The sequence below is a fragment of the Dioscorea cayenensis genome, chromosome 5 (genome assembly GCF_009730915.1).
Source record: "Dioscorea cayenensis subsp. rotundata cultivar TDr96_F1 chromosome 5, TDr96_F1_v2_PseudoChromosome.rev07_lg8_w22 25.fasta, whole genome shotgun sequence".
Taxonomy (NCBI): domain Eukaryota; kingdom Viridiplantae; phylum Streptophyta; class Magnoliopsida; order Dioscoreales; family Dioscoreaceae; genus Dioscorea; species Dioscorea cayenensis.
In genome coordinates, this window is record NC_052475.1 from 25,274,371 (window position 1) to 25,299,155 (window position 24,785).

At 37.3% G+C, this 24,785-nt stretch overlaps 6 protein-coding genes across 13 annotated transcripts; 4 read left to right on the forward strand and 2 right to left on the reverse strand.

Annotated features, from left to right (window-relative positions):
* The first annotated feature begins 1,100 nt into the window (after positions 1–1,100).
* On the forward strand, positions 1,101–4,319 carry LOC120261238 (angiogenic factor with G patch and FHA domains 1). Of its 7 annotated transcripts, none has more exons than XM_039269039.1 (10): positions 1,101–1,202; positions 1,616–1,783; positions 1,895–1,967; positions 2,245–2,305; positions 2,387–2,472; positions 2,583–2,747; positions 3,138–3,407; positions 3,533–3,762; positions 3,833–4,072; positions 4,184–4,319. In XM_039269039.1, exons 4-10 carry the CDS (start codon positions 2,253–2,255, stop codon positions 4,289–4,291), a joined length of 1,152 nt encoding a protein of 383 aa, XP_039124973.1. In that variant the 5' UTR covers positions 1,101–1,202; positions 1,616–1,783; positions 1,895–1,967; positions 2,245–2,252; the 3' UTR covers positions 4,292–4,319. The 7 variants fall into 7 exon arrangements, with proteins under 7 accessions (XP_039124973.1, XP_039124966.1, XP_039124968.1 ...); XM_039269032.1 differs by having other exon boundaries at positions 1,669–1,783; XM_039269034.1 differs by having other exon boundaries at positions 1,669–1,783; positions 2,248–2,305.
* A 42-nt stretch (positions 4,320–4,361) lies between these two features.
* On the reverse strand, positions 4,362–10,562 carry LOC120261239 (FKBP12-interacting protein of 37 kDa). Its single transcript, XM_039269040.1, has 14 exons — positions 10,414–10,562; positions 10,257–10,311; positions 10,078–10,139; positions 9,709–9,776; positions 9,555–9,591; positions 8,469–8,556; positions 8,268–8,332; positions 8,106–8,183; positions 7,484–7,531; positions 6,444–6,497; positions 6,027–6,188; positions 5,646–5,715; positions 5,068–5,123; positions 4,362–4,964 (listed from the first exon to the last, which is right to left on the reverse strand). Exons 1-14 carry the CDS (start codon positions 10,438–10,440, stop codon positions 4,788–4,790), a joined length of 1,047 nt encoding a protein of 348 aa, XP_039124974.1. The 5' UTR covers positions 10,441–10,562; the 3' UTR covers positions 4,362–4,787.
* Positions 10,563–11,353: 791 nt separating this feature from the next.
* On the forward strand, positions 11,354–14,005 carry LOC120262213. Its single transcript, XM_039270290.1, has 5 exons — positions 11,354–11,562; positions 11,670–11,774; positions 12,222–12,477; positions 12,920–12,997; positions 13,605–14,005. Exons 1-5 carry the CDS (start codon positions 11,521–11,523, stop codon positions 13,751–13,753), a joined length of 630 nt encoding a protein of 209 aa, XP_039126224.1. The 5' UTR covers positions 11,354–11,520; the 3' UTR covers positions 13,754–14,005.
* Positions 13,813–16,326, forward strand: LOC120260168. The gene is made up of 6 exons (XM_039267610.1): positions 13,813–13,889; positions 14,232–14,254; positions 14,415–14,500; positions 14,779–15,562; positions 15,739–15,795; positions 15,900–16,326. The coding sequence occupies exons 1-6, from the start codon at positions 13,813–13,815 to the stop codon at positions 15,941–15,943; spliced, it is 1,071 nt and encodes a 356-aa protein (XP_039123544.1). The 3' UTR covers positions 15,944–16,326.
* A 424-nt stretch (positions 16,327–16,750) lies between these two features.
* LOC120262212 (ATP-citrate synthase alpha chain protein 1-like) lies at positions 16,751–20,180 on the forward strand. Its single transcript, XM_039270289.1, is given in 13 exon segments — positions 16,751–16,934; positions 17,016–17,192; positions 17,264–17,425; positions 17,529–17,609; positions 17,719–17,770; positions 17,877–17,991; positions 18,090–18,171; positions 18,904–18,942; positions 18,944–19,000; positions 19,084–19,185; positions 19,460–19,576; positions 19,681–19,797; positions 19,894–20,180. Coding segments are annotated over 13 exon segments (1,272 nt in total). The 5' UTR covers positions 16,751–16,835; the 3' UTR covers positions 19,966–20,180.
* Positions 20,181–22,071: 1,891 nt separating this feature from the next.
* Positions 22,072–23,669, reverse strand: LOC120260711 (diphthine methyltransferase homolog). 2 transcript variants are annotated; one of them, XM_039268265.1, is made up of 3 exons: positions 23,553–23,669; positions 23,032–23,357; positions 22,072–22,942 (listed from the first exon to the last, which is right to left on the reverse strand). In XM_039268265.1, the coding sequence occupies exons 2-3, from the start codon at positions 23,336–23,338 to the stop codon at positions 22,194–22,196; spliced, it is 1,056 nt and encodes a 351-aa protein (XP_039124199.1). In that variant the 5' UTR covers positions 23,339–23,357; positions 23,553–23,669; the 3' UTR covers positions 22,072–22,193. The 2 variants fall into 2 exon arrangements, with proteins under 2 accessions (XP_039124199.1, XP_039124200.1); XM_039268266.1 differs by having other exon boundaries at positions 23,032–23,362; positions 23,446–23,643.
* Between the last annotated feature and the right edge of the window lie 1,116 nt (positions 23,670–24,785).

The window sequence follows — 24,785 nt, forward strand, 5'->3', positions numbered from 1 at the left end:
AAGAACATCTCACATCAATGATGTTATACAATGGTTGCATGAATTAGATGACGAAACAATGTGATTGGTCTGATCTCTAGTAATGTTAAATTTTATGCCAAAAAGTTCATGATATATATATTTTTTTAATTAATGTGGACAATTCACAGTCTTCGATCATTGGTTTTGAATTCTTAACCAGTCACTTGGGAAGGAATTTTTTATCCAATAGCTGTTACTTGTATAACAGCCAAAAAAAAAAAAAGAAATGAGGCCAAGAATCACACTTAATGTTTTTTTTAAAAAAATTATAAAAGAACTTCTAAACACAAATTTAAACGTTGATTTTCATGAGCCAATAAAAAAGAACTCAAAGAACAAGACTAATTATAGAACAAATTTCTTCTTTCTAATAAGAAATCAAAGGTGAACAAATGCAAATAGATTATACATTGAGAATCTTGGTTTCAGAAGCAGATGAGAATGGGTGAGGTCCAATGAGGACACTATTGTCCATGCGCATCATTGGTGGCATGATCCCACTTTCATGAATTTGATCCGTTTGCTCACTGTTGGCTTTGATCACCAGCTAAAGTATGTCACAACTTAATACAGCTGAATTTATTCGCAATAACCTCATTGCCAAAAAAATAAATAATAAAATAAAATAAATTATGCACAATAACCACATTGCATAACAAGGAAGAAAAATACTTACCACTTGGCATGATGTCTCAGCCAATGCTTAGCAAATGCAAAACATTAACATAATATATAATGGAGTATAGCTTTGAAATCTTTATCCAAAATATTATCAACTTAAAGATTTACTTTGAGTTTAATTGATAAAAATATGGATAGCTAGAATTAATTTTTAAATTTTTAAATTAAATTAATATTATAATAAAAAATTAATTTAAATTCTAAAATAAAGGAGTATAGTATAAGATGGTATGTTACAGTCGACGGTTGAGATTTAGTTATTCCAATGGCTCTGAAGGGCTGAGATGAAGGGAATATAGTTAGTTATAATTAATTTCAGAAAAGTGAGGGACTAGAAAAGCAATTTGGAGCTTTTTATACGGGCGGTGATGGAGGAGGAGGAGGAGGAGGAGGGGGCAGAGGAGAGGCGGAGCTATGGAGGGATTCATGGCGGAGAAGGCTTCGGTCAGTGACTGTGCATTCGTATGGGACGAAGACTCCAAGCTCTACTTCCATGCCAGGTTTGGATTTGCATTTTAATCTTGCGTTTCAATTCCATATGTTTCTCTGATGTTCACTCTTGACGACCTTGCAATTCAATCTTTTTTGCTTTCGATTTTTGCTTTGTTTCATGTTAGCGCCTTGGATTTATGCATGTAAATCCAATGTTTAGGGTTCGCGATGGATGTACATGTAGTTCTAGCGGTTTGGAAAGGATACCTAGACTGTGTCAATGGCTATGAATGTGATGATTATGCTTGATTGAAAAATCTTTGCTTGTTGGACACTAAAATCAATGAAATCCATGAACAATTAGTAGCGAGTGAACATGTAAGGTGTTTTCTTGTGACAAACTGCTATTTGTTATCTGTCTCAGTGTTGAGTATTGACGCAAAATCCTAACTTTTATGTTACATTTATCTTTGTGTTTCAGCTTTTGATCTGTATATTTATGTATGCTTGATCTTGGCTTTTCTCCGCATGTAGCAGCAGTGGGTTTTATCATGACCCTAGTGGTGGATGGTACTATAGCAGCAGAGATGGATTGTATTACACGTTTGAGGATGGAGCTTATGTTTTATTGCAAAGCAACAAGGACAAGGTAATGAGGAAGCTTTCCTCTTTAGGGATTTTTTTGAATGGTCCTTTTAGTTGTTCAGTGTTGTTACAGTTTTTTCATTACAATTTGAACCTTTTATTGGCAATGATCCAGGAAGAAGAATCTGATGTTCATCAGAGCTCAAACTATATTTCTAATGAACATGAACATGTCCAAGACCAGCAATGTATGTTTACTAGACTGTTGATGTTTGCCTAGGAATGCACCCATTCTAATGAAAGTTTGGCATCTCTCTTCTTTGGGGATTGTTTTCACTAATTAATTTAGTTTCACGTGTCAAATAATTTATGGTAAACAGTGAACAGGCTTCGCATCATAGAACATTATTATCAATTAATAATATGTAAGCATAATTTTTTCGCCTTTGGGTCATAGGGTTAAAGTAAACGTACGACCTTCTGAAAAGTTTAATTGATTATGATATATTTTCTTATCTCTTGAAGTAGGTGTAATGGAGCAAGATACTGCTGATGGGTCTCTAAATCAGCGTCCGCCATCAGAATGGTCTGCTATATGAGAACACTGATGTATCAATGAATAAATCATTTCAGTTGATCTAATTTTCACCTACTTTTTACTTTGCAGGTTGGAAGAGACACTTATTGATCTTTACTTAGGAGGTTATTCGAAGTCAGAAGATTATGGGAACACCTCAAGTTTATATCCAAATAGTAAGAAAAATTGATCAACTTATCCACTGTAACTCTTAATTGTATGCAGAATACTTAGGGAAATTATACCTAAGGCTTAACTTATTTCATTTAGTTTCTATTATCATCAGAAGAGAAAGCTAATTCTTCAAGCGAATTAGAACCTGATCAAGTAAATATAGCAAAATCAACTGACTGCAAATGGGACATGGCATTACAACAAGGTGATGAAACTGTACAAAAACCTGAAGATATTCAAGATGAATCTGAACTGAGTGATGTGATTGCAGGAGAAGGTGATATCTTGTATCTTCTACTGTGATTAATAAATTATGTTTGATTTGATATTCATCATAGTTTCCCGGAGTTCATGTGGATATTCTTATTAAATGCATTTTTGGTCCTTGAAGTATACTCATATGTTCATTTTGGTCCCTGAAAACAAATAAATGTGCCGTCTGGTTCATGGATTTAAGAAAATGAATAATGGCCAAAAGTGTTCTCTGTTTTCATAGTTTGGAGAATGTCTCTAAACTCTTCTTCTTAATTACCAATCTGAACATTTCTAGGCCATCATCCAGTCAAGAGGTTTTTTCATATTGAAGTAGTTGATTTATGTGTGAATATACATCAGTTACATGAGACAAATTGTGAACAACATAATTTACGCTTTATTTCTAACACAGGTTCTTTTGGGGATGAAGAAAATTGGTTGGCTCAATACGGTCAAGTTGTACAATCAGAGCATGAGGTATTGCCATCTTTCCCCACTGTTGAACTATGGGACTGGGAGATGCTTCAAGAAACTACAAGGAAGAAACAACGGATATGTAGATTGACTGGAAGGCTAGTTAAGCCCACCAGTAAGCTGCATCCTTCCATGCCAGCTGGTGGTGGCCTTCTAAAAACTGCTGCCATCTGTGAAGTCCATCTTGATTTTGTTCGAGTTAAATCAGGTATCTATACCTTTACCATTGATCATGGTTCTCTACTACTACTATTATGCTTTTACCACTAGACTGTGAGTGCCATGTTGGATTTTGTTTGTGTTTAATTAGCCACTGTCTCTCTCTTTTGTCAGGGAAGGTGTACAGGCTGAGGAGACCCGGCACAAAATACTTATCGTCTTTATCAACATATGATTCTTCTAACCCTACGAAAGATTGGGGCTTTCCTGATTTAGATATTGGCAAGTACAAGAGTCCATCCAGTGGTATTATTGAAGCATATGGATCTGATGTTTCAAATGTGTATACTAGTGACGAATCTTCTGCATCCATTCATCCGCATTCTGCTGCCATGTGTGGCCAGGTGATCTGAGATTGCCTTTGCTAATTTGTTCACATGGCTTCATGCTAACATTTTTCCCCGGTTTTTGCAGAAGAGTGGCACCTTTTACAGGGATAGAGCTGCTGAGAGGAGAAGACTGCATGCTGGTTTTGGCATAGGTCTTGGAGAGAAGAGCGTCATGTCCAATAGAAGATTTTCAGAAGCTGGATCATCCTCAGAATTTCCTGATGATGCTGATGCTGATGCTGATGCTGATGCTGTAGAATCAAACACTCCATTTGGGGAAGGAAGCTACGCAAGAAGGATCCTAGAGAGCATGGGCTGGAAAGAAGTAAGTCCTGGGTTTTTGACAGACATTTAATCTTCCTGTCATAAGTTATCAGGCATATACTCTGATCTATCTTAAACCATGCCTCTTTTGTATAAATTTGTACTCAAACAGGGAGAAGCATTAGGCAGCAGCACTAAGGGTATCATAGAACCCATACAAGCTATTGGCAACAGAGGCTTTGCAGGGCTGGGGTGGAGTCACACTCATCGGGCAAACTGAACCATTTCAATTGAACATTCATTAAGAAGAGCGGCAATTCCATACATAATACCAAAGGATGGCCATGGCATCTATTCCAACACTGAAACCCTGCCTATAGCGTTAGCTATATTGTAAAACCATCCTTTTGTTAAGCAATAACATGGCTACCGGTTTGTACTAAGACCACTAAGACCATTGCCTATTACACCAGCACCTGCTTACTTTACTCTCATCCACCATGTAGTCAACAATGTCAGTGCCGATTTGAATAAAATTTTACAAAGCTGCTTTTTTAAAATAGAACCAAATGAGAGAAACAATTGGTTTAACTCAAAATTGAAGCGATGAGAATAGTTCATTCATCACAGTTGCCGCACAAAACAATGCAAAATGTTTGCCGCGTAAACAAACTGGACTTGAATGCTCATTTTCTTAATATGATGCCTAAGAAAAGCAATGTTTGTGAGGGTGCGTTAGAATGAAGGTCAGATTGAAAGAGAGACGAAAACAGCCCTCAAACTTCCTCAAGTGTCCCTGTGTCAGCTCCAGCTTTTGGGATTGTCTCATCAACTTCAATCTGAGCTTCAGTATCTCCATTTTCCTTCTCAGCTAATTCTTTCTGGGCGAGTATTTCCTTAAGCTTTCTTAGTTCATATTCTTTCGCTTCTAGTTTATCTTGCAAAATGAAAACCTGAAATGTGGCATACATGAATGCGTCAGAAAATTAAATATCCGTAAAATAACCATAACATTACCGAAGGCCTAGCGACAGATTTGTCTACAAAGAATTTTACCATTTCATTTGACCTCTCCACATCATTTGTTAGACCCTCCATATGCTTATATAGTCCTGCAAAGAGAAGAAAACAATCAAACCAGTCAGAGATGCACATCAACTATCATCTTCTTCAAGGTTTCTTAAAAGAATCAGTCTTCATGACAATTGAAGAACCGAGGAACATGCTTGAACACAGAAAATCATCAAAACGAAAGAGCAAATGACTAACAAATAAATAAATAAATAATAGTTCAATAAAACATAAAAAACTGGCATCTGAGTAGGTATTTGGTCTATTCTGAAACCTTGTATAAAATTCATGATAAATCACACAATAAATCATGTAAAGATTTCACAGAAAAAAGTATCAGGCTTAGGGTTTATAATAAAAAAAAGCATGCCATGAGAACAAGCCGAAGTTAATAATTGTAGTGTAAAATGTAAATATCCCAAAAACAGAAAGAAGCGCTCGTTTATAGCATTGGATCCGTCCTAAGCTATGCCTACTTATATCACTGAATCTCAGTGAAGATAAATTGTGCAGCAAGAAGTGAATTAACAAAGTAGAGCAACAAAGTATGGAATTAAGTTTACCTTCAAATTGACTCCTCAGTTCTGCATTTTGAGATTTTTGCATAGCAATTTTCATCCCCAACTCATGAATCTAGAAATCAGAAACACTTGTTAGTAACAAGCATGGATATAGAAGGAATAAGATATGCATGGATCACTTCCACACTATCCAATATCATTCCCAGTAATATGGTACAAAGTGCATGGACAGACCAAATATATATACAGCAATACATCAACAAATATAGTAAGCCTTGGAAATAAAAATACCACGGAGCATAATAGGGAATGCAAAATAGGAAAATTTGGCAAAATGTGCTTTGAAGAATTTAATTCACTGGAGTAGAGAAAAAAGCTTTCTAAGTGTTATGTTTATGAATAAGCTTTTTTTTCAATGTTCACCTTTCCCTCAGATGCTACAGAACCAATCTCCTCATTTTCCTCCTGCAATGTTCTGCACTTGGCCATCAACAACTTTCCCAGCTTGCTAGAAGTGGTAAAGTTCATTGCTGAAACATTGTCCTGCAACTCTTTGATTTTTTTCTCTTTCTCCTCAACCAAATTCTGCCAAACAGTTAACAGGGTAAAAATTATTACAAACTTCAGATCAAACTCTTATCACCAGATTATTTGCTGTGACTAAAGCACAAAGATGTAATCTCCCTTTGACGAAAAGGGAATCCAAACGCGCAACTAAGCAGATAATAGAACAAGACATGGACGACTTCTTACACCAGCAACACACAGGATTCAAATTTCATCTATAAACAAGAACAATAACTTGACATTCAACTATTCAAGTAAAATGCATAGAATTACCTTCAATCGAGTGAACTCCTCATGTATGGCAGGATCAAGTAGTAATCTCCTCGTCTGTCATGGTAGACAGCAAAATGTTACAAAGTGCAATTAACATCCCAACCCTCTAAAGGTGACATAAAATGATATCTATATATATCTCTTCAAAATTGCAACTTTCAGAAACATTAAGATGACCCGTCAATCGCATCTTGAAGAAAGGTCAGGAGGAGAAAAATAACATCATACTAAAGCTTTTTTACATTACCACGACCATAAATTAACCATATACACATCTGTTCAAGTGAAACTTACATTGCTTTTCTCAGATATATTCAAGTTTAACACCAACACAAAAATCTAAAGAGATAATCAGATATCATATGAGCAAATCCATGCCAAGATGATGATAAGGTCAGGCCAAAAAATTTTAGGAATATACTGAAGAAGGTATGTTAGTAAAGACATAGATGATGGAAATCTTTTTACGGATGATCTGAAATTTTTACACCCTTTTGCATTCTGTGCAGATACTAACATTCCTTGTAAGGGTAGGAAACTTTGACTAGCAGGCAGCATCAAAACTGCATGATTACTCAGGATTCTTAAAAATGCTATGGGTTCAATATGGCAATGTTTTCTCATAGTATCCAGAATACCTTCAACGTGGAAACGAGACTCAACCAAGATAAAGCTTTCCAAAATTAAATCACACAAGATCTAAGGTAATTGAATCATCATTCTCCAATTCCTTGGTATCCATAACCACCATCTACCTGACAAGGACCAAAGTGTGTGCCCTACTTGCAAGCATCAACTCTTTGCCAGTCACAAGTTCTATCCGAAAAAAATTACATTGAATGCATAAATGCAACACATATCTCTGTGAAAACATTTTACCAATGGCGTAGTCAACTGAAGAATGACATAAACACATACAAGGACAGGACCAACATAACCTCATTGCTTCAATGTTTGCTACATAGTCATACAATAGTCATGATCCATAAGAATTTTAAACATAAAGAACAGCAGCAACACACACACACACAAAATCATACCTGCATTGAGGGTGGTCTCAACTGTGTCCTCAGATCGCGAACTGCGGACTAGAATTTTACAAGGTAATGTCAAATAAAACATCTGAGGTAGTAACAAATAACATAAAATATCCCATGAGTACATGTACGCATTAAGTTTGCAGCAACAACTTTTATAGATGCTTGAGATCTTGAATGCTTTCAGATGCTTATAAAAATAATGTCTCTATCCTCCAAAATATTTAAATAATATAACTCTGCAAATGAGACAACAAATGAGCATTTATCTGAAAACTTTTAGCGCTTATGCCATTAATCTATAACCCACTCCCTACCCAACAAAACAGACACCATAGAAATTGCCACCCAACATTATTGTCATCTGAATTGTAGCAAACAAAACTAAGGGAAAAACCACTCTCCAGTGACTTGTTATAGACTCGCACATAAAGACTGTTGGCAGAGCTGGTTATCTGGTTATAGAAGCGACCATAGGCTGATAGGCTCATACTTTAACATCTCTCTAAAATTATAGTCAAGAGTTTGTTGAGTTTCTCACAGATCAATGTCAGTATTCCTCTCTGTATCATTTCCTAAATCAAGTATTATCTATTCTCAGTTGCAAGTAGGCATGTAAAAATACCTTCAAATCTGCTATTTCTTGTTCCCGTTTTGCAAGTGTTACTATGAAGGCAGCTTCCCTTTTCTTCGCTTTCTCAAGCTGACAAGTGGCGTAGTTCAGAAAATTCTATCAGTCTGACAATGATGTCATATACCATATACAAAAATGGCAGAGTAACTCAACCTGTTCTTTTGAAGATTCATCTGAGGACTTCAGATTCTCAAGATATGCTACAACAGATTCAGGCTCTACAAAATCATAAGCAATGATCAACAATTCTAGACATATCTTGCCATAATATGCAATACCCATGAAAAATCAAGTAAAATAAACTTGAAGCTAAATAAACAACTACTGCAAAAGCTAAGTAAACAATGGTCTGACCTGGGGTTGTGCCTGAGGACATGGCTGGTCCATTCTGAAATGCGGAATGCCATCGTCGTATTTCTTTTCTTGCAGCTTCTAGTTCAACCTGAGAACAATATTACATGGTGAGTTGAGTTAAAATCTTCAGGAAACAATTGGAAATCATATTGTGGAACACAACAACAAGGTGTCCTATGGAAAAGATGGCGGAAAGTGACTATAAGTGACTACCATCTTCAGTATAACCACTACTGCAAAGTAATAAGCGATGTGATGTCAAGAAAGAGAACAGGCACCCTAGCAGCCAAAGGCATCCAACTCTTGGTCATGAAATTCTGCTTGCATGTTTTTTGTGGGCAATGAGATTGTCAACAACTATCATTATGTACAGAATTAATTCGATACATGGAATAGTCAAATCCAACAGTTAGCATCAAAAACAATGTTCAAAAGAACAGTACAGACCCCCAAAGGAATTTCATAGGGATCATGTAGCCGCATCTGATGTTATTGAAAGTGGTAAAAAACCCAAAATGATCCCCCAGTTGCCTCTGGTTTGGAATCTATTTCAATCAGAAGACAATACCTTCCACTTAAAAGACATCATTTCTTCTAACTTCAAGTTATTGGCATTGTTCATGCATGCATAATTTCTCTGACCAAATGGTGTTCCAGAATTCATTAAACCAAAAGCAATTGCCCAACTTTCTATACACTTGTCTAGGCAAGCAAGTTCACCGATAAGGGCAGCTAAGGCATTCAAGATTAATTACTTTAAAACAAAGATACAGTTCAGAGGATGTTATATATTACAATATTCTCAAGCTAAAATTTGAAGAGAAGAACACATAAATGTTCCACAAAGCCTACTGCTCATAATGATGTAGTTACCTGCACTAAAGATCTTAAGCAATGTAGACATCAGTGGTGCAAGAGTCAAAGGATGCAGAAGCTATGTAAGATACATCAACCAAAAAAAAAACTATTTATGACACAAAAGGCTTGTCAAAGCAGTGCAAGAAGAACAAGCTAAATTACACTCACGAATATGATAATAACATGTTGTGAGAAAGTCAACCAAAAGAAAATAAAATGCCGCAATACCTGGCACGCATCGAGGCTGTCTTTGCAATTTTGTAGACTGAAAGAAGAAAAGGAAATATGTGTCACAAATCTCACCATGTAAGGAAAATGACAAACACATCAAAATCAAGCAATATATGTTTCGTTATTAAGAATTAGTTTAGGTTGCAGACACCTTTCCCTGAGAGATAAAATCATCCCTGTGGCCGCACCAGGTCCACTTTCTTCAATTTTTGATTTCCCCTTCAAGGTAAAAGAAAATTTTAGTTACTGATGATTACACTTTGCGTTTCCTCATATTTGCAACATGAACAACTTTTATATTGAATTAAACACACATAACTCATACTTTCTTCAACACTACATGAAACAGGTACAAATGAGAAAGAAAAGAACAAACAGATTAGCGAATACGATATAAACAATCAACACGAAAGTAGAACATGCCCAAAGGAAATCTAAAAGCATGTTTTTTTTTTCTTATAGTCCCGCATAAAAGAGCGTTCCAGACATTGTTCATAGCAGGGCATTGGTCCTAGCTTACCTTTCTGGGGCCAAGCTCATCTTCTTCATCATCCTCGACCTCTGCATAAGGCCTTTTATCACCTGGAATCAAAGAAATGGCCCAAAAATTTGAATCAAATTGTTTAAGAAAAAAACGAAAACAAATCCTGGAACAAGAAAATTTAAGATAAAAAAAAAAAATCTAAAAATTAAGAGAACCTGGACGTCTTCCACTGCTGTGACTCCCTGGTATATCACCTCCAAAATCATCTCCCTGAAACCACGAGAGATTAGGATCAAAAGAGAAAAGAATCTGGGAGACATAGAGAATTGAGATGAAGGGAAAGCGAAAAATGAAGGGATGAAAGAGACTTACAAAGTCGAGATTGGGAGAAGAAGCCATTTGGGAATTGAATTTTCGAAACCCTAAAAAAAACCTCTGAAAGTCGCCCCTTTTCTCCCGGGTCCTGGGTGAGAGCCGAACGGCAGTGAACAGAACCGGGTCGGATCTACTAGACAGCTGGACCCGATCCGATAACAATGATGACTGAGTGATTAAATTTTATGAGCAATATAAGTTAAACTTTTTTTTTTTTAGTTTTTCAGGGCTATATTGAGTTATCTTATTTATTATTTTTTCGTAAAAAATTATAATTATTTTTTCTTCGAGATTTTTTATGTTAAAGGATGAAAATGAGTGGTGAATGAAACATAATGTGTTAATGGAAAAGAAATGTAAAATAAAACAAAAAACAAAAAACACGAATAGTACAAGAGGCAAAGAACAAAAAAATACATTAAACTGATAACAAACACTTACTTTTGATTGATAAATTTTTGCAATGTAGAGTGACTAATAGAGTTGCACATTTTCGATCAATTAAGTCCAACACACAATAACAACCAAGTGATTTATTTGTTTATAAGAGTTTTGTTAAAATTATTTATAAATGGTGAAATTTCAAATATATAGTGAGTGTATATTTTTTGGAAATGTGAGTAGCAATTGTGTACGAGTAATTCCAGCAGTCTATATGTGCATTGCATTCTCCGTCAAAACTTATACATGCTATTATTTTTTTAAATTGTTTAATTATTTATCTTGAAAAAAATTGGGTCCAATACACCTTACTCGACCAAACATTGACCGATTTAGTTTAAAGAGAAATGATCCCACACACACTTACGTGATAGTTACGATGGAAATTTAAAGATTTTTAAAATAAAAAATAATAATTTTTTAATATAATTACTGATCTATCGTATATTATATAATAAATAAAAATAAAATTTATAAACCATTCCGTGGCTGCGTGGCAGTTACCATCGAGCGAGATTATTTTTCTCGAGTTCATCATTTCATCTCATATCGCCCTCCTTCTGAACCGCCAAAGCGCCGCACACGATCCCTGCTATCTCTTCCCGTCTCCGTCTTCCATTCTGTCCTCTCTGATCTCCGAGGATCGTGCTGCTTCCGTCGCTCATGGCGACACCGGAAAGCTCAGAGCCGGTTGAGTCATCCAAGGTACTAGATCCTCCTCTATTTTTTTCTTTCTTTTTTTTCCCCTCTTTCTTCAATTAAGGTTCTGGAATTTGTATGTTGAGGCATTAGCAATGATATCTTTGATTCAGGAGAGTTCGAGAATGGCAGGGACTGTGAACTTGGGCGCAGCCACAGTAATGGGAGTTTTTGCTGGATTGCTATACGGAGGGAGCAAGGAGGCTACTGCTTCTGTCGTCAGTTCACTGTTTATTTATATTCCCTTTCTTAATTTATCTACTTACAGATCAAAGTTCGTCAATTGAATGCTTCATTTGCTGTTGGTGTATGTCAGATGGATTTTATCAGTTTCATGTTTGATAAAGTGTTAATCTTGTTCTTCTTATTGATTTTTAATTGATTTGTTGAGTCAATCTTCTACTTGTTATATGGTGAATGTAGTGAACAAATGGTTTATAGATTGCTGTATTTGTTAGATGGTTTAGAACTTCTGTTTTCGAGCTATCTCGTGTATTGCTGCCACTTGGGTTTAGCATTCAAGTTGCAATTTGTTTGTATTTGTATTAGGGCTTTTCAAGGCATCTCTATTCTTGTTCTGCATCCTTCCCTTTAATTTTTTCCCCTGCTTGTTTAGGAAAGGTAGACTAGTTTTGAGGATTTATTAAGAGTTTGTTGTTTGGCAGAGCAAAGATGCAGAAGTGATGTTGAAGCTAGGGAGCACACCAGATAAGCGTGAACAGTACAGATTAATGAGAGATGCGATGGAGAAAAGGTTCATCCGAGTGGCTCGTGGTTCAATAGTTGGTGGTGTTCGCCTAGGAATGTTCACAGCTATATTTTATGGTTTACAAGATGTTCTGGCTGATACGCGAGGTGTACATGATGTGTTTAATGTGGCTGGAGCAGGATCTGCAACTGCTGCGATGTTTGGCCTTATATGTGAGTAGCCGAACTTGCTATTGTTTTGCCTGATGTATTTAATTCAAAATCGATTTCCCTCTAGTTCATTAGCCAACAAAAATTTCTCTTAAAAGTCTTTAAAATCGTTATCTTTCCACCATTATCTGAGAAATCTTTGTATGCTACTATGTCAAGCCATGTGGCTTGAATGCTCCTACTTTTTTTTTTTCCTTCGTCTGTAATGTGCCATCTGCTTTGAGTTGGTCATACGTCATAATTCACTAAATAGATTCTCTTTATTTTTTTTTTTGCCTGATCTCATAGCCTGAGATCAACACTGAAGTTCATTGCTAGTTTTCCATGATTCAGTTTCGTGTTGGAAAGGCTACCTTAGATTACATTTGAAAAAAAAATTGCTAATAAATTAATTAACTAGCAGCACAGCTTTTTTAATGACTATCAAGATAATTCCTTCTTTCAGTGCCAGGTTCTTTGATGTGGCGAGCCAGGAATGTGTTGCTTGGTTCTGCTCTTGGAGCAGGAATATGCTTCCCTCTCGGTAAATGCATTATTTTGATTTTCTTTTCTAATTGTTTACATGATTAAATCCTCACTTTCCTTCTGATTTTCTTGATGAAAAAAAAAAATCTCAAATAAGTGCATGAACACACACACACACACACACACACAGGCTCACTTTACATTGTCTGGTGAGCATTTTTTTTTGGAAGATATCACTCTCGATAATGTTGACTAGGTGGAGGTTATATATGAGATATGCCCATTTCATTCACAGAAAGTTGGTCTTTACCTCAATGACCGTCAAATTTGAAGCTGCAAAAGTATATTAATGGCATTATGTGTCATCACATCTGATTATTGAACTGTATGTTAATTTTTTATTGGCTTAGCCTGAATTTGACCGGCCATAGTATATATATACTGTAAGGCTATAATGTATAATGTACATTATGTCCACTGTACCTTAGTAACAGTGATTAGTGCTGAGCTGAATATTTTTAGATATTTTATCGACAAAAAATTGTTCCAGCATTTCACTACCGTCCGAAGTTTACAGCACCTGATGGTAAAGTTAATTTCTCCTTTGTATTCCTTTAGGGTCAGCATCACCTATTTAATTTTCCCCAGTGGCAATTGATTTGCAGGTTGGCTACAATTGAAACTAATGGAGAAAGCAAATGAAGAGATTTCAAATTCGAAATCCTTGTCTAATCCTAATGAGACTGAAGAAAGTAGTACTAGTAGCAGGGTTGGTGCAGCTATAGAGAGGCTTGAGATTAAAGCACGGAAGTAACACTGTTTAATTTTTTTTTATGCTTGGTTTCACCACTCAGCTTGCACTTGGAAAAAATAATGGAGAGGAGTAAAACAGACATAAACCCTTCTGCCGGATGGCTTAATTGGTTGGTGATAGTCTGCGTTCTTCCTAAGTAAGAGTGTACTTCGAACTTCATGAGGAGTTCATTCAGTGGCTTCTTATCCTAATTTATGCAGTAATGCTGATGTTGTGCCAAAATATCTTTGCGAATCCACAATAAGTTTTTGTGTTCTTAACATTTTATTTTGCAATTGAAATCATCCTCACTTTTCAGTAGAGAATGTAGGTATATTATTGTCTACATCACATATTGTACAATCTTATATTTCTTCAATATGAGTCAATGGAATTTAGAATATTTCATTTCTTGTATCTTTATTCAACTTTGGCTTGCTGATGGCACTGAAGTTAAAATGCTGATCATACGAATTATCAGAATGATCTGGTGACCCAGCAAAAGGGTTCCTTGGGGTTCAGGTAATATTGAGAACTATATATCAGAGCTAAGTAATTGATTTTGCCTTCTCAACCTTTATCTGTATTTCTTTTGATCATATAATATGTCAAAGCTAGATCTGGTAACTCACTTTTCATTGCTGAAATTGCAGCTATTTATTGAAATTGGAGACTAGATGAGTTGGCTGCCCCTTTTTGAACAGTTACCCAGAGCTTCACAAGATCTTCCGCAGTGTAAAATGGAGCCCTTTTTCACTTGTTGGCAAGGTATGGAATTTACTATTCTGCATAACGCCCACCAGCTTGTTAGTACACACTCAGCACACAAAGCAAGCAAAGAACTCACTAAAGCACTCATTCTCTCACATGCCAAAAGGAAAAGGAAAAGAAACCCATAATTCATGAAACCTGCTCAAGGAAAGCACATATTCCCTCCACATTTAAAAAACCAACCACCATAGCTTTCCTCCTGTTCAAGGCCAGTCTCTTCTCAGCCAGCCATGATTCCTACCTTATCCCTGCTCCTTGCCTTCCTCACCTTCCAGATTTGGATAGAGCCGGTCACCAGTGATGTTCCAGTGAGCTTATGTCGGTCTTTCTGTGGCAATCTCACCATAGACTACCCTTTCGCCCTCCGTCCAGGTTGTGGCCACCCAGGTTTCCGTGATCTTCTCTTCTGCATCAATGGCATGCTCATGCTCCACATCGCTTCTGGTTCATATCGTGTCCTAGACATAGACTATGCCTACAAGGGTCTCATTCTCCATGACCCTGGGATGTCTGACTGTTATTCCTTAATTCGCACAGCTAGTGGGAGTGGCAATGGTTTTATTGTAGAGCCATGGCGCGCACCATACCTTGAGCCAGCACCAGACAATGTGTTTATGCTACTGGGCTGCAGAGCTGAGTCCCCACTCTTTCAGGGATTCCCTGGCAGGCACCTTCCATGCCGCAACGTCTCTGGTATGGGCTGTGATGAGTACTACGCCTGCCCTGCCTGGGACTTCAAGCCTAGGGGTCGAGAATCTGTATATGGGTTGGAGAGCCCGCCTCCATGCTGCTCTGTGCCCTTTGGGGTGGTCCGGGCAATCAACCTTAGTCATCTTGGGTGTGAAGGATACAGCAGTGCTTACAGCCTTGCGCCACTGCGGCCTGAGGGTCCAGGAGTCTGGTCCTACGGCATTCGTGTGAGCTATTCTGTACCAGTGGACCACAGTGATTTCTGCCGAGCGTGTCAGGCCACTGGTGGGCTCTGTGGGTTCGATGCTGCAACTCAAGGCAATATGTGTTTATGTGAAGGTTGGAATTCCACATCCAACTGTGATTCAGGCAAGTCTTTGGCCCTTAGTTGTTCCTTCACTTCCAGACAAACGGACTTGCTCTTTATGCATATATTATTAACAAACATAGAGTAAACTTGGCTAGCAGAGTTGAGATACATGGAACGGATGTTATTTTGACAGAGCTTGCACAATTGAAATGATGTTCTGTTTTTCGGTTTGCAGGGAAATCTTTGGCCATGAGCATGGAGCAGGCCTTATCTCCGGTGATTCTCTTTGGAGGTAAAGCTGTAGCATTAATAAAAATTGTTTGTTTTACCCTCTCTATATTATGCATTGAATTGGCAAAGTTACAACACTCTGAAAGCCTTTGGTTTTCCATGCAGGGTTACTGATCTCCATTATCATGCAGATCTTCTCTCCAGTTTAAAATCCTATCTTTAGTAGTCCCCCATTCAATACCGTTTTGTGCTGCAGATAACACTATTGTACGTGTGCCAGTGTGCCGTTTTTGAGAATGAGACCTTAATTAAAGGAATATTCTGTTTCTAAAGAAAACCAACACTATGAGCATTACTAGTGGTTATTAGTTATTATTGCCATTGCTAAAAAAGTTGCAGGAACGTGAAGCCCTTTGCAAACAAAGTGCACCACTAAATCCAATGAAATCAGAGATGGTGGTGGCTTTTCTGATTCTTTGTTCTTTAAGTATCAATTAAGCTATACACTCTTGCTTCTCTTGTTTACCCCACCTGACTTAAACATCAGGATCATTTATAGATAATATATACATATTTGCATACATATATATTATAACAATAAAAATATATATATTCCCTGGTTTTTACGTGGTGTCTATGTTCACACGCCTACAATGGTTAATGGTGGATGAAAGTGGTGCAAGTGGGAGCATCAAACAAGAGTGTATTGGTAGAAATAAAAATGGCTTGATAAAAAGAAATCAATATATGGGACCAAGACCCCACTCAAGCTCTATGGTCCACATTAATACTGAATTATGAACACACTCAAGTCCAAAACTTATTTAAGTATACGTACACAATAATAGAGAGATAGCGGACAACGGCCAGAGTGTCAAGCACGTGAGAGATTGAAGAAATCCGAGAAAAAAGGAAGCACGTGTGGAAACATCACACGTGGCATACTCTAGGAATATCGAGGTGCAATTTAATAATTGGTTTAATTGTTATTATATTAATGAGGCAAAGCTTTCATCCATTTTTGCACATATAACCCACCCGTGACCCGCCTTCTTCAAATCCATTCATCCCATTTCTATCAACTTTGTTTTTCGAGCGGCAATGGCGAGGAAGAAGATCAGGGAGTATGATTCTAAGCGTCTCCTCAAGCAGCACCTCAAGAGGATCTCCGGCATCCACATTGACACCAAATCCGCGCAGGTCTAGCTCTTTTTCTCTGTGATTCTTTGTGTTTTTGGATTCATTTGAAGGATTGTTGTGTGTTTTTGTGAGTGTTTGTAGATCACTGAGGCTACGGATTTGAAGGAACTGGTTAGCAATGAGCCTTGGCTCAGCTCGGGGAAGCTGGTTGTCAAGCCTGATATGCTATTCGGGAAGCGTGGCAAGAGCGGCCTTGTCGGTTTGAACCTCGATCTCTTCCAGGTCGCTGCCTTCGTCAAGGATCGCCTTGGAAAAGAGGTACTTGCAATGCATCGTGTGTTGGAACTCAATCCATGCTTGGATTGTAATGCCCTTTGCTTCTTTTGCAGGTGGAGATTGGGGGTTGCAAGGGCCCTGTGACCACATTCATTGTGGAACCCTTTGTTCCCCATGCTGAGGAGTATTACTTGTCCATTGTTTCCGAGCGGCTGGGGTGCACCATTAGCTTCTCTGAATGTGGAGGCATTGAAATCGAAGAAAACTGGGATAAGGTATGCCTGCTTATAGCCTAACTCTGCCATATCTTGTTCATTTCACTATGTCTATAAAAAGTTCAAAGTCTTGAACATGGTGCCTCACTTTCACTAATTGCAGGTTAAGACTGTCTTCATTCCGACAGATACATGCCTTACGTCCGAGGTCTGCGCCCCCCTTGTTGCTACTCTTCCTTTAGAGGTAATACTAGCTGGCTTAATTGAAGTCCTTTCTGATTTGCAATGTTATTGCAATTGCCCATGCTATAGTTGGAAGGTTGCTTCAGGATCCTATCATTCTCTCTTTTCAGATAAGGGGCAAGATTGAGGAGTTCATTAGAGCAGTGTATGCCTTGTTTTCAGGTATACTAAATCTTCTGTGTGTGTATGATTGTTTCCGCCCTTTAGGATGCTGTTGGGTTGAACATCATATTGTTTGTTGAATTATGTTGATATGTTTCTTTACCAGATCTGGACTTCACGTTCCTTGAAATGAATCCTTTCACATTAGTGGAGGGAAATCCTTATCCATTGGATATGAGAGGGGAGCTAGATGATACTGCCGCCTTCAAAAACTTTAAGAAGTATGTGTCACTACATGCCTCAACATATAACTTCAGATTTGCTGATTCACAGGATGAGTAACACTTTGATGTAAATATCTGATCTTATGTAAACTTAGGTGGGGAAAGATTGAGTTCCCGTTGCCATTTGGTAGAGTGATGAGTGCTTCTGAAAACTTTATCCATGGGCTGGATGAGAAGGTACAAGAAATACTTGCTACTTTCCTCATTTGGGATTTAGTTCCTAGTAAACCACATATTGGGTTCATTATATTATCTCTTTTTCTTTTTCTCAAGTGTCTTAGTTTACTTGGTTTTGTTTAGAAAAATATTAAATATTGCATTTTGATCTTGAATTCCTACATTAGCAGGCGTTCTTTATTTATTCTGAATTGTTAACTAGATGATTTATGCCAACTAAGCTGTTTCCCTGGAATTGGTTCTCGGATTTTATATTCTTCATTTTTGAAATGATTTTAACTTATCATGTTTTAGTCCATAAGCTTGAGAATACCTTAACAGACTTCCCTCTGGAAAACATACATACAGATATTTCAACTAGTTTTGACACTTCACATTATTGATATGGGATATATATCCTTTGTTAGCCTTTGAACTGAAGTAGTATTGATTAACAATGACTTCTGAACTTCAATCTTTTTCCTTGCCATGTTCATGACGAAAGGCTATTTTGTCTTGTTGTTGCTCATTAGATGGTATCAAGATCTTGCAGTCTGCTTCCTTTTCTTTCATGTGCTGCTTTAATCTTCCATGAATGTGTTCCACACCTGCTTATGCGTGATGCTGCATTTTGTTTGTTTTGAATAATATATAATATTGATTAGTCTACTTGCCTTATGAATCTGTTACACAGTAAGTTTTTATCATAGTTTTGGATAGTCATCCACTAACATTCTGTTACCATGGTTACAGACCACTGCATCTTTGAAGTTTACTGTTTTGAATCCCTCATGGGCGAATATGGACAATGGTAGCTGGAGGAGGTGCCAGTGTCATTTATGCCGATACGGTAAAATCATATGAGGATTTTATATCAAATGCAAAATTCTAAATTTGAAAATAATTAGTATTGACTTGATAAAACCTTGTAAGGTCGGGGATCTGGGTTATGCTTCTGAACTTGGGAACTATGCTGAGTACAGTGGCGCTCCAAATGAAGAAGAAGTCTTGCACTATGCACGAGTTGTTATTGATGTGAGAATTCTCTGTTTCCTTTCCTTCTACCTTAGATCAATCTGGCTTGTTTTTTCTTGATGTGCACTCACGTTACAAATATGTGTAATGCACAAATTTTGCAAGTCAAGCAAGCTACTGCTTGAGCTGCATTTATTGCCAAATAATCATCTCCTTTGTACATAGATTTAGGTCTTCTGCATTTATGAGTCAGAACTTAAGCTCTTGTTTTGGTGTTTGTTGGGCATATTAATGGTGCCAATGCTGATTGATGGCAAATCTGTTCTTTTGATAGTGTGCCACTGCGAACCCTGATGGCCGTAAGAGAGCTCTTGTGGTCGGAGGAGGGATAGCCAACTTCACAGATGTTGCTACAACATTTAATGGCATCATAAGAGCCCTAAAGGAGAAGGTGACAATAATTGCCACATTAGCTTGTAGACCTTTAGTAACTTTTGGATATTCTCCTTTTCTCATATTTTGGTGAGTACTTGTGTAATTTCTCTTTTCTAATAGGAAAGCAAGCTGAAAGCAGCGAGGATACATATTTATGTGAGGAGGGGAGGTCCAAACTATCAAGCTGGTCTTGCTAAAATGCGGTGTCTTGGAGATGAAATTGGTATCCCAATTGAAGTAAGTAATTATAATCTGATTTCAGAAACTATTATTTCAGTTAGACAATTGGAATATAAACATTCACCTCATCATGTGACCATTTTGTTTTTCCAGGTTTATGGGCCAGAGGCAACTATGACAGGTATTTGTCAGCAGGCAATTGAGTGTATCAGTGTTGCTGCCTAAATTTGAAAGGCTTTCAAATGAAAATCATATTCTGTTGTTGTAGCCTTCTATTGGAATTTTCATGTAAAATCGCTCATAATAAGATAGAAGCCAAGTCGGGGGATATGTGTAAGCCATCAGGCAAATGCTATTACTGAATAATTTGCTTGTCTGTGTGCTTTTGTGAGACCTCCTGAATGAATAAATTGAGCATGTATGATCATCTTCTTTGTCCATTTCTGTTTGGCCTCAAATCTCTCTTTTTTAATATGCATAACTTTAACAGAGTGTTGATGGTGGACAAAATAAGCCGGTATGAGTACAAGCATCCTTCCTTCTTTGTGTTTTTTGTTTTGCCTGTCTTATTGTATTCTATTATTTGCAGCTAATTGCAGCCATGCAGGCCAAATTCAATCTGCTCATTGGTGGACTTCTCAAGGAAAGACAACTATAGCAAGAAAAGCAGAATGGATTGAGAGGCAAGTGCAATAGAGAGTTAGTATGCTTGTAGATACATAGCTTCATTTCCTTATTATTGAAAATTCACACAAGCAATTACATTGGTAATGGTTGTTGTAGATACACAGCTTCATATGCTTATTCTCAACTGATAACACTAGGCAGGCAATATTCAGTCAGTCAGAGCGCCAATTTCTTCAAACTGTAATGAAGAATGATGCATTCCATATGCTTATTATTTAATAGAAACGTAGGAGAGAAAACGGGACTTATATTCAAGTCCCCCATCGCCGTTTTTTGACTTGCCGGTTTGCCATGTTCTTCCCCATAAACTGTTGAGTTTTTTTGCAGGTGAGGTGCATGGACAAACTGATGTTTTTGAACCTGGAGATAAAGAGGGGGAGGTGGCTTTGTTACTGGGGCAGTATCAGCATAACACCACCTCCCCCTCTGTATCTCTTTATTTCTTCAAACTGAATGAATGAATGCCAACAATGCCTTGGATTGATAAGATTTCTTGCAGAGATGATCCATGGAAAACCAGTGTGGAATTTTGGACAAGAAATGGTGGTCTTTAAATAGAGTAGATTATGTAGGAAGTGGAGAAAAGACCTGTGAAATAAACTAAACAAGGCTCTCACAAAGTGCTCATAGTATGCGGCATTGTTCGCATCACATTCATTGTGCCAGCGCGAGGGAAAAGCAAATATCTGATATTCCAATGCTCAGCAAATGACAATATTGACCACCTTTAATCAACATTGCCACTGATTATGAGTTTGTGGTGTTTTGGTAATTTAGGAGCAAATGCATGGCGGTTTAGCTAAATGGATGTTTCGAAGAACCTGATAATTCTCCTGGCATTGAACTCTTTCTTGCAGCATTGTTTTTATTAAAGATCTCAAATCGGATATTTACTTTTTTGGTGTGTCTGTTCATCCACTATCCCTTCTCATTCTTATCTGTAAACTTTTTATCTTGGCCTCCTATATAATATGGTATAATATAATATAATCCTCCACTAACAAGTAACAATGCAACTAGCCATTCTCTAAAAAAATAATAATAAAATAAAGTAGTATATTGAGAAATGAGAAGTGGGGCTGAGTCAAAATAAGAGAGTTTTTAGCGACCTTTGCTTTGGCTAGCTCTTGACGTATCACAAGTGGTAGGTGCACTGTAGCCACTACAAAGTGGTGTCAGTTGTAATAGTACTCATGGGGTGTGGAGCAGCTCTTGGATGAGAAGAACACTCAGTTCCTCAACAATTCTCACCGTACAAAATGTCAGTGATCAATGATCTCCTCCTCAGAAGTGCACCACCACCCAAATCACAACTACCACCAAAGCAGCCCTCAATCACCTTTTATTGTTCATTCTACTATTATATATTTCATATATTAGGAGAACATTGCCATAATAATTGTCCATTTAACTTTCAATTATGAAAGTTAAATTTTAACAAATATATAATTATGAAAATCTCAATATTTTGTTTCTATGAAGACTAGTTTAATTATATAAAAAATATTTGCATCAATTTTTCCGAGTATAGAGATAAATACAAACTTACAAAAAATTTTGGTATTTACAAGGTATACAGAAAAAAAAAACTAATACATTATAACTAGTGTACTGATGCATACAAATGACAAGGCATATCAATCCTGATAAAAAAAAGTTCATGCATTAACTGAATTCCAGAATTCAATTAAGAGCACTCTCTGAATAATTTAGCAGCTCTTCAGAACAATGAAGAGATAACAGAGATAAAAGTTTGTACATAAAGATCATTCCTTAGACTCCTCTCTTAGAGTCATGGTGCTCACTGGTTTCCATAAACGGAGAAGCCGGTCATAAAAGGAACAGGTAGCAACCACCATATCCTTTTTAGCACCATTGTTATCCTCACAACAATTGTCACCCTTGCACCAATCAGCTCCATAAGCCAGTGATTCATGCTTATCATAAGTCTCCACAACAATCACATCTTCATCTTCAATCTTCACAACAGCAAAACCATTATGCATGCAAGCAGCCAACACCAAGTTTTCACCAAATGGATGAAACTTAATCCTCCAAACACCTCCCCCTAAAGAAAGAGACCTCTGATTAACAGGCTTTGAAGTTGATCTCATATCCCAAACCCGGAGAAACTCATCATAACTCCCAGTGATCAACATATTAGAATTAGCAGGGTTGAGAGCAATGCAACAGACACCCATTGTGTGAGACTTTGCATTCTTGAAAACCAAGTTTGATGATGTGCTCCCACGCACATCCCAGCAGCAGAATGAACAGTCATCAGACCCAGTGTACAATAATTGGTGTCTGTGAATGTCAAAGGAGGTTGTCCATACTTCGTACTCATGGCCTGCCCATGACTGTAGATTCTGCAAACTGGACTCCCTAGCTTGGACTATAGCAACAGACCCATCTGAAAGTCCTACAGAGATGAGCTCCCTTAATGGGTGCCAGTCCACACACAGGCACATCCAAGGACTGATTTCTTGCGCACAAACTTGTCTAAGCACAGTGCCTGTATAACAAGACGATGAGAGAGACCCACACTTAACATGTTCATATTCAAATTCATTAAAGTGATTAAAAATTTGAGCTTTATTATACCTGGATTATTATCTAGTAACTGGTAAAGACTCAAGGAGCCAGTGGCATCAACTTGAGCAAGAAAAGGTTGGGTGTTACTTCCATATGAGTTCCATTTGATATCAAAAACACCTGGTGTTTCCACACGGTGGAGTAAATCAAGGCCATTGTTAGTGTCAAAGAGTGATATGCTTCCTGACCGACTTGGTTGGTCATCTCCTTCTTTGAGTGTGTATGTTGCCGCGGCCAGGACATGATGGAATGGAGGGTGTGGGCAAAACTCAACCGCATCAGCGTTTCCGTCCAGTTGGAGGTTTGCAACATCCATATTGATATTCTTGTTGTCTCTGGTTTCATAAGCGCAAGTCATTGAGGAAATTCATCGAACACATAACGTGCACTAATAATAAGTAGTAAAAATAAATCATATCTGATATCAAATAAGCATATCTTGGAAGGATGATTGTTAATAATTGCTCCTATTATTAAAGAAGCAATGTAGAGAAAATTGAAAGTAATGGAGAAGAGAATTCTTGACGAACCTTTGCTTCGTTTCCGATTATTTGCTCGGTTACTCGAGAGCTAGACAGCCTAGACCCTTGCGTAACTCGAACACGGTTATTGTTCTGTGGTTACTTCAGAAGTGGGCCTAGTTTAGTTGTGTTGGGTTGCGCCGTGCGGTAGTGGGGCCCAATTTTCATAAATTGAGATTTTAAAAAAAATTTATTTTTTTATTTATTGTTTGCCCAAAATGAGGCTTAGGAGCCTTATAACGAGCTGTTAACAGATATTTTTTTTTTAACGTATATAAAAATTTAAATACAAATTTTTTTTTTTTGACATAATAGATAAGCCATTATTTATGTTATAATTCATGTCTAATATGTTATTTATGTTATTTGATTAACTCAAACTTCTACAATGTAGAATAATATTAATTAAATATAATCGTCAATTTTGAAACCTCTAAATTATACCAAAATTATAGGTGATTGTTATAAAAAAACCTTATTCATTTAAAAGGTTGCTATTAAATTGAAGTTCATTAATGTCATTAAATGAACTTTTTAGGGCTGGATCCATATATAACAACTGAACAAGAATCACTAAGATGGCGATGGTGAACAAATTCTTTGCTGACGTGTGCGTGAAAGAGGTCCACATGGGCCGGCCTAGTTGGCCCACGGGCCAAAGCATGGGATGCAATGAAACAAAGCAACCCCAACTCACAAGTGCAACACTGTCTGTCCTTTGTGAAGGTCCACATTAGAGTTTCCAATGAGATGATCTGTTCTTGTTAATTTTGACATTTCTTTTTTTTCTTACACTAAAAAAACCCAAATATATTTAGATTAAATTTTAATAAGTTAACCTATACTAAAAAATTTAAGCTAAAGAGAAGAAGAAAAGATTCTGAATGGAGCCCAGTTGGAGTACCAGTGAGCTTTTGGCGGGCCGTTTGGTGCCCTGGGCCCTCAGCCCACGCTGTATGTCTTGAAACACTGTACCACATGACCAAACCACCCTTATCATGATCTAGTCTATGACTTACTTCTCGGTGGCATTACCTGTAAATAAACTGCAAAGTTGAGGGTTCTTTCCCTGGTTCTCTGACCCCAATGGCCTATCATATCATAACCCTGCTGCCCCATCAATCAATCAATCAATCCCATCAATCAACCCAAGCCCAATGAGAAAAGAAAAAGTAATACATAAATAAATATATAACATATACAGCGATATGTTACATATGTATTTATATATATATGTTCTTA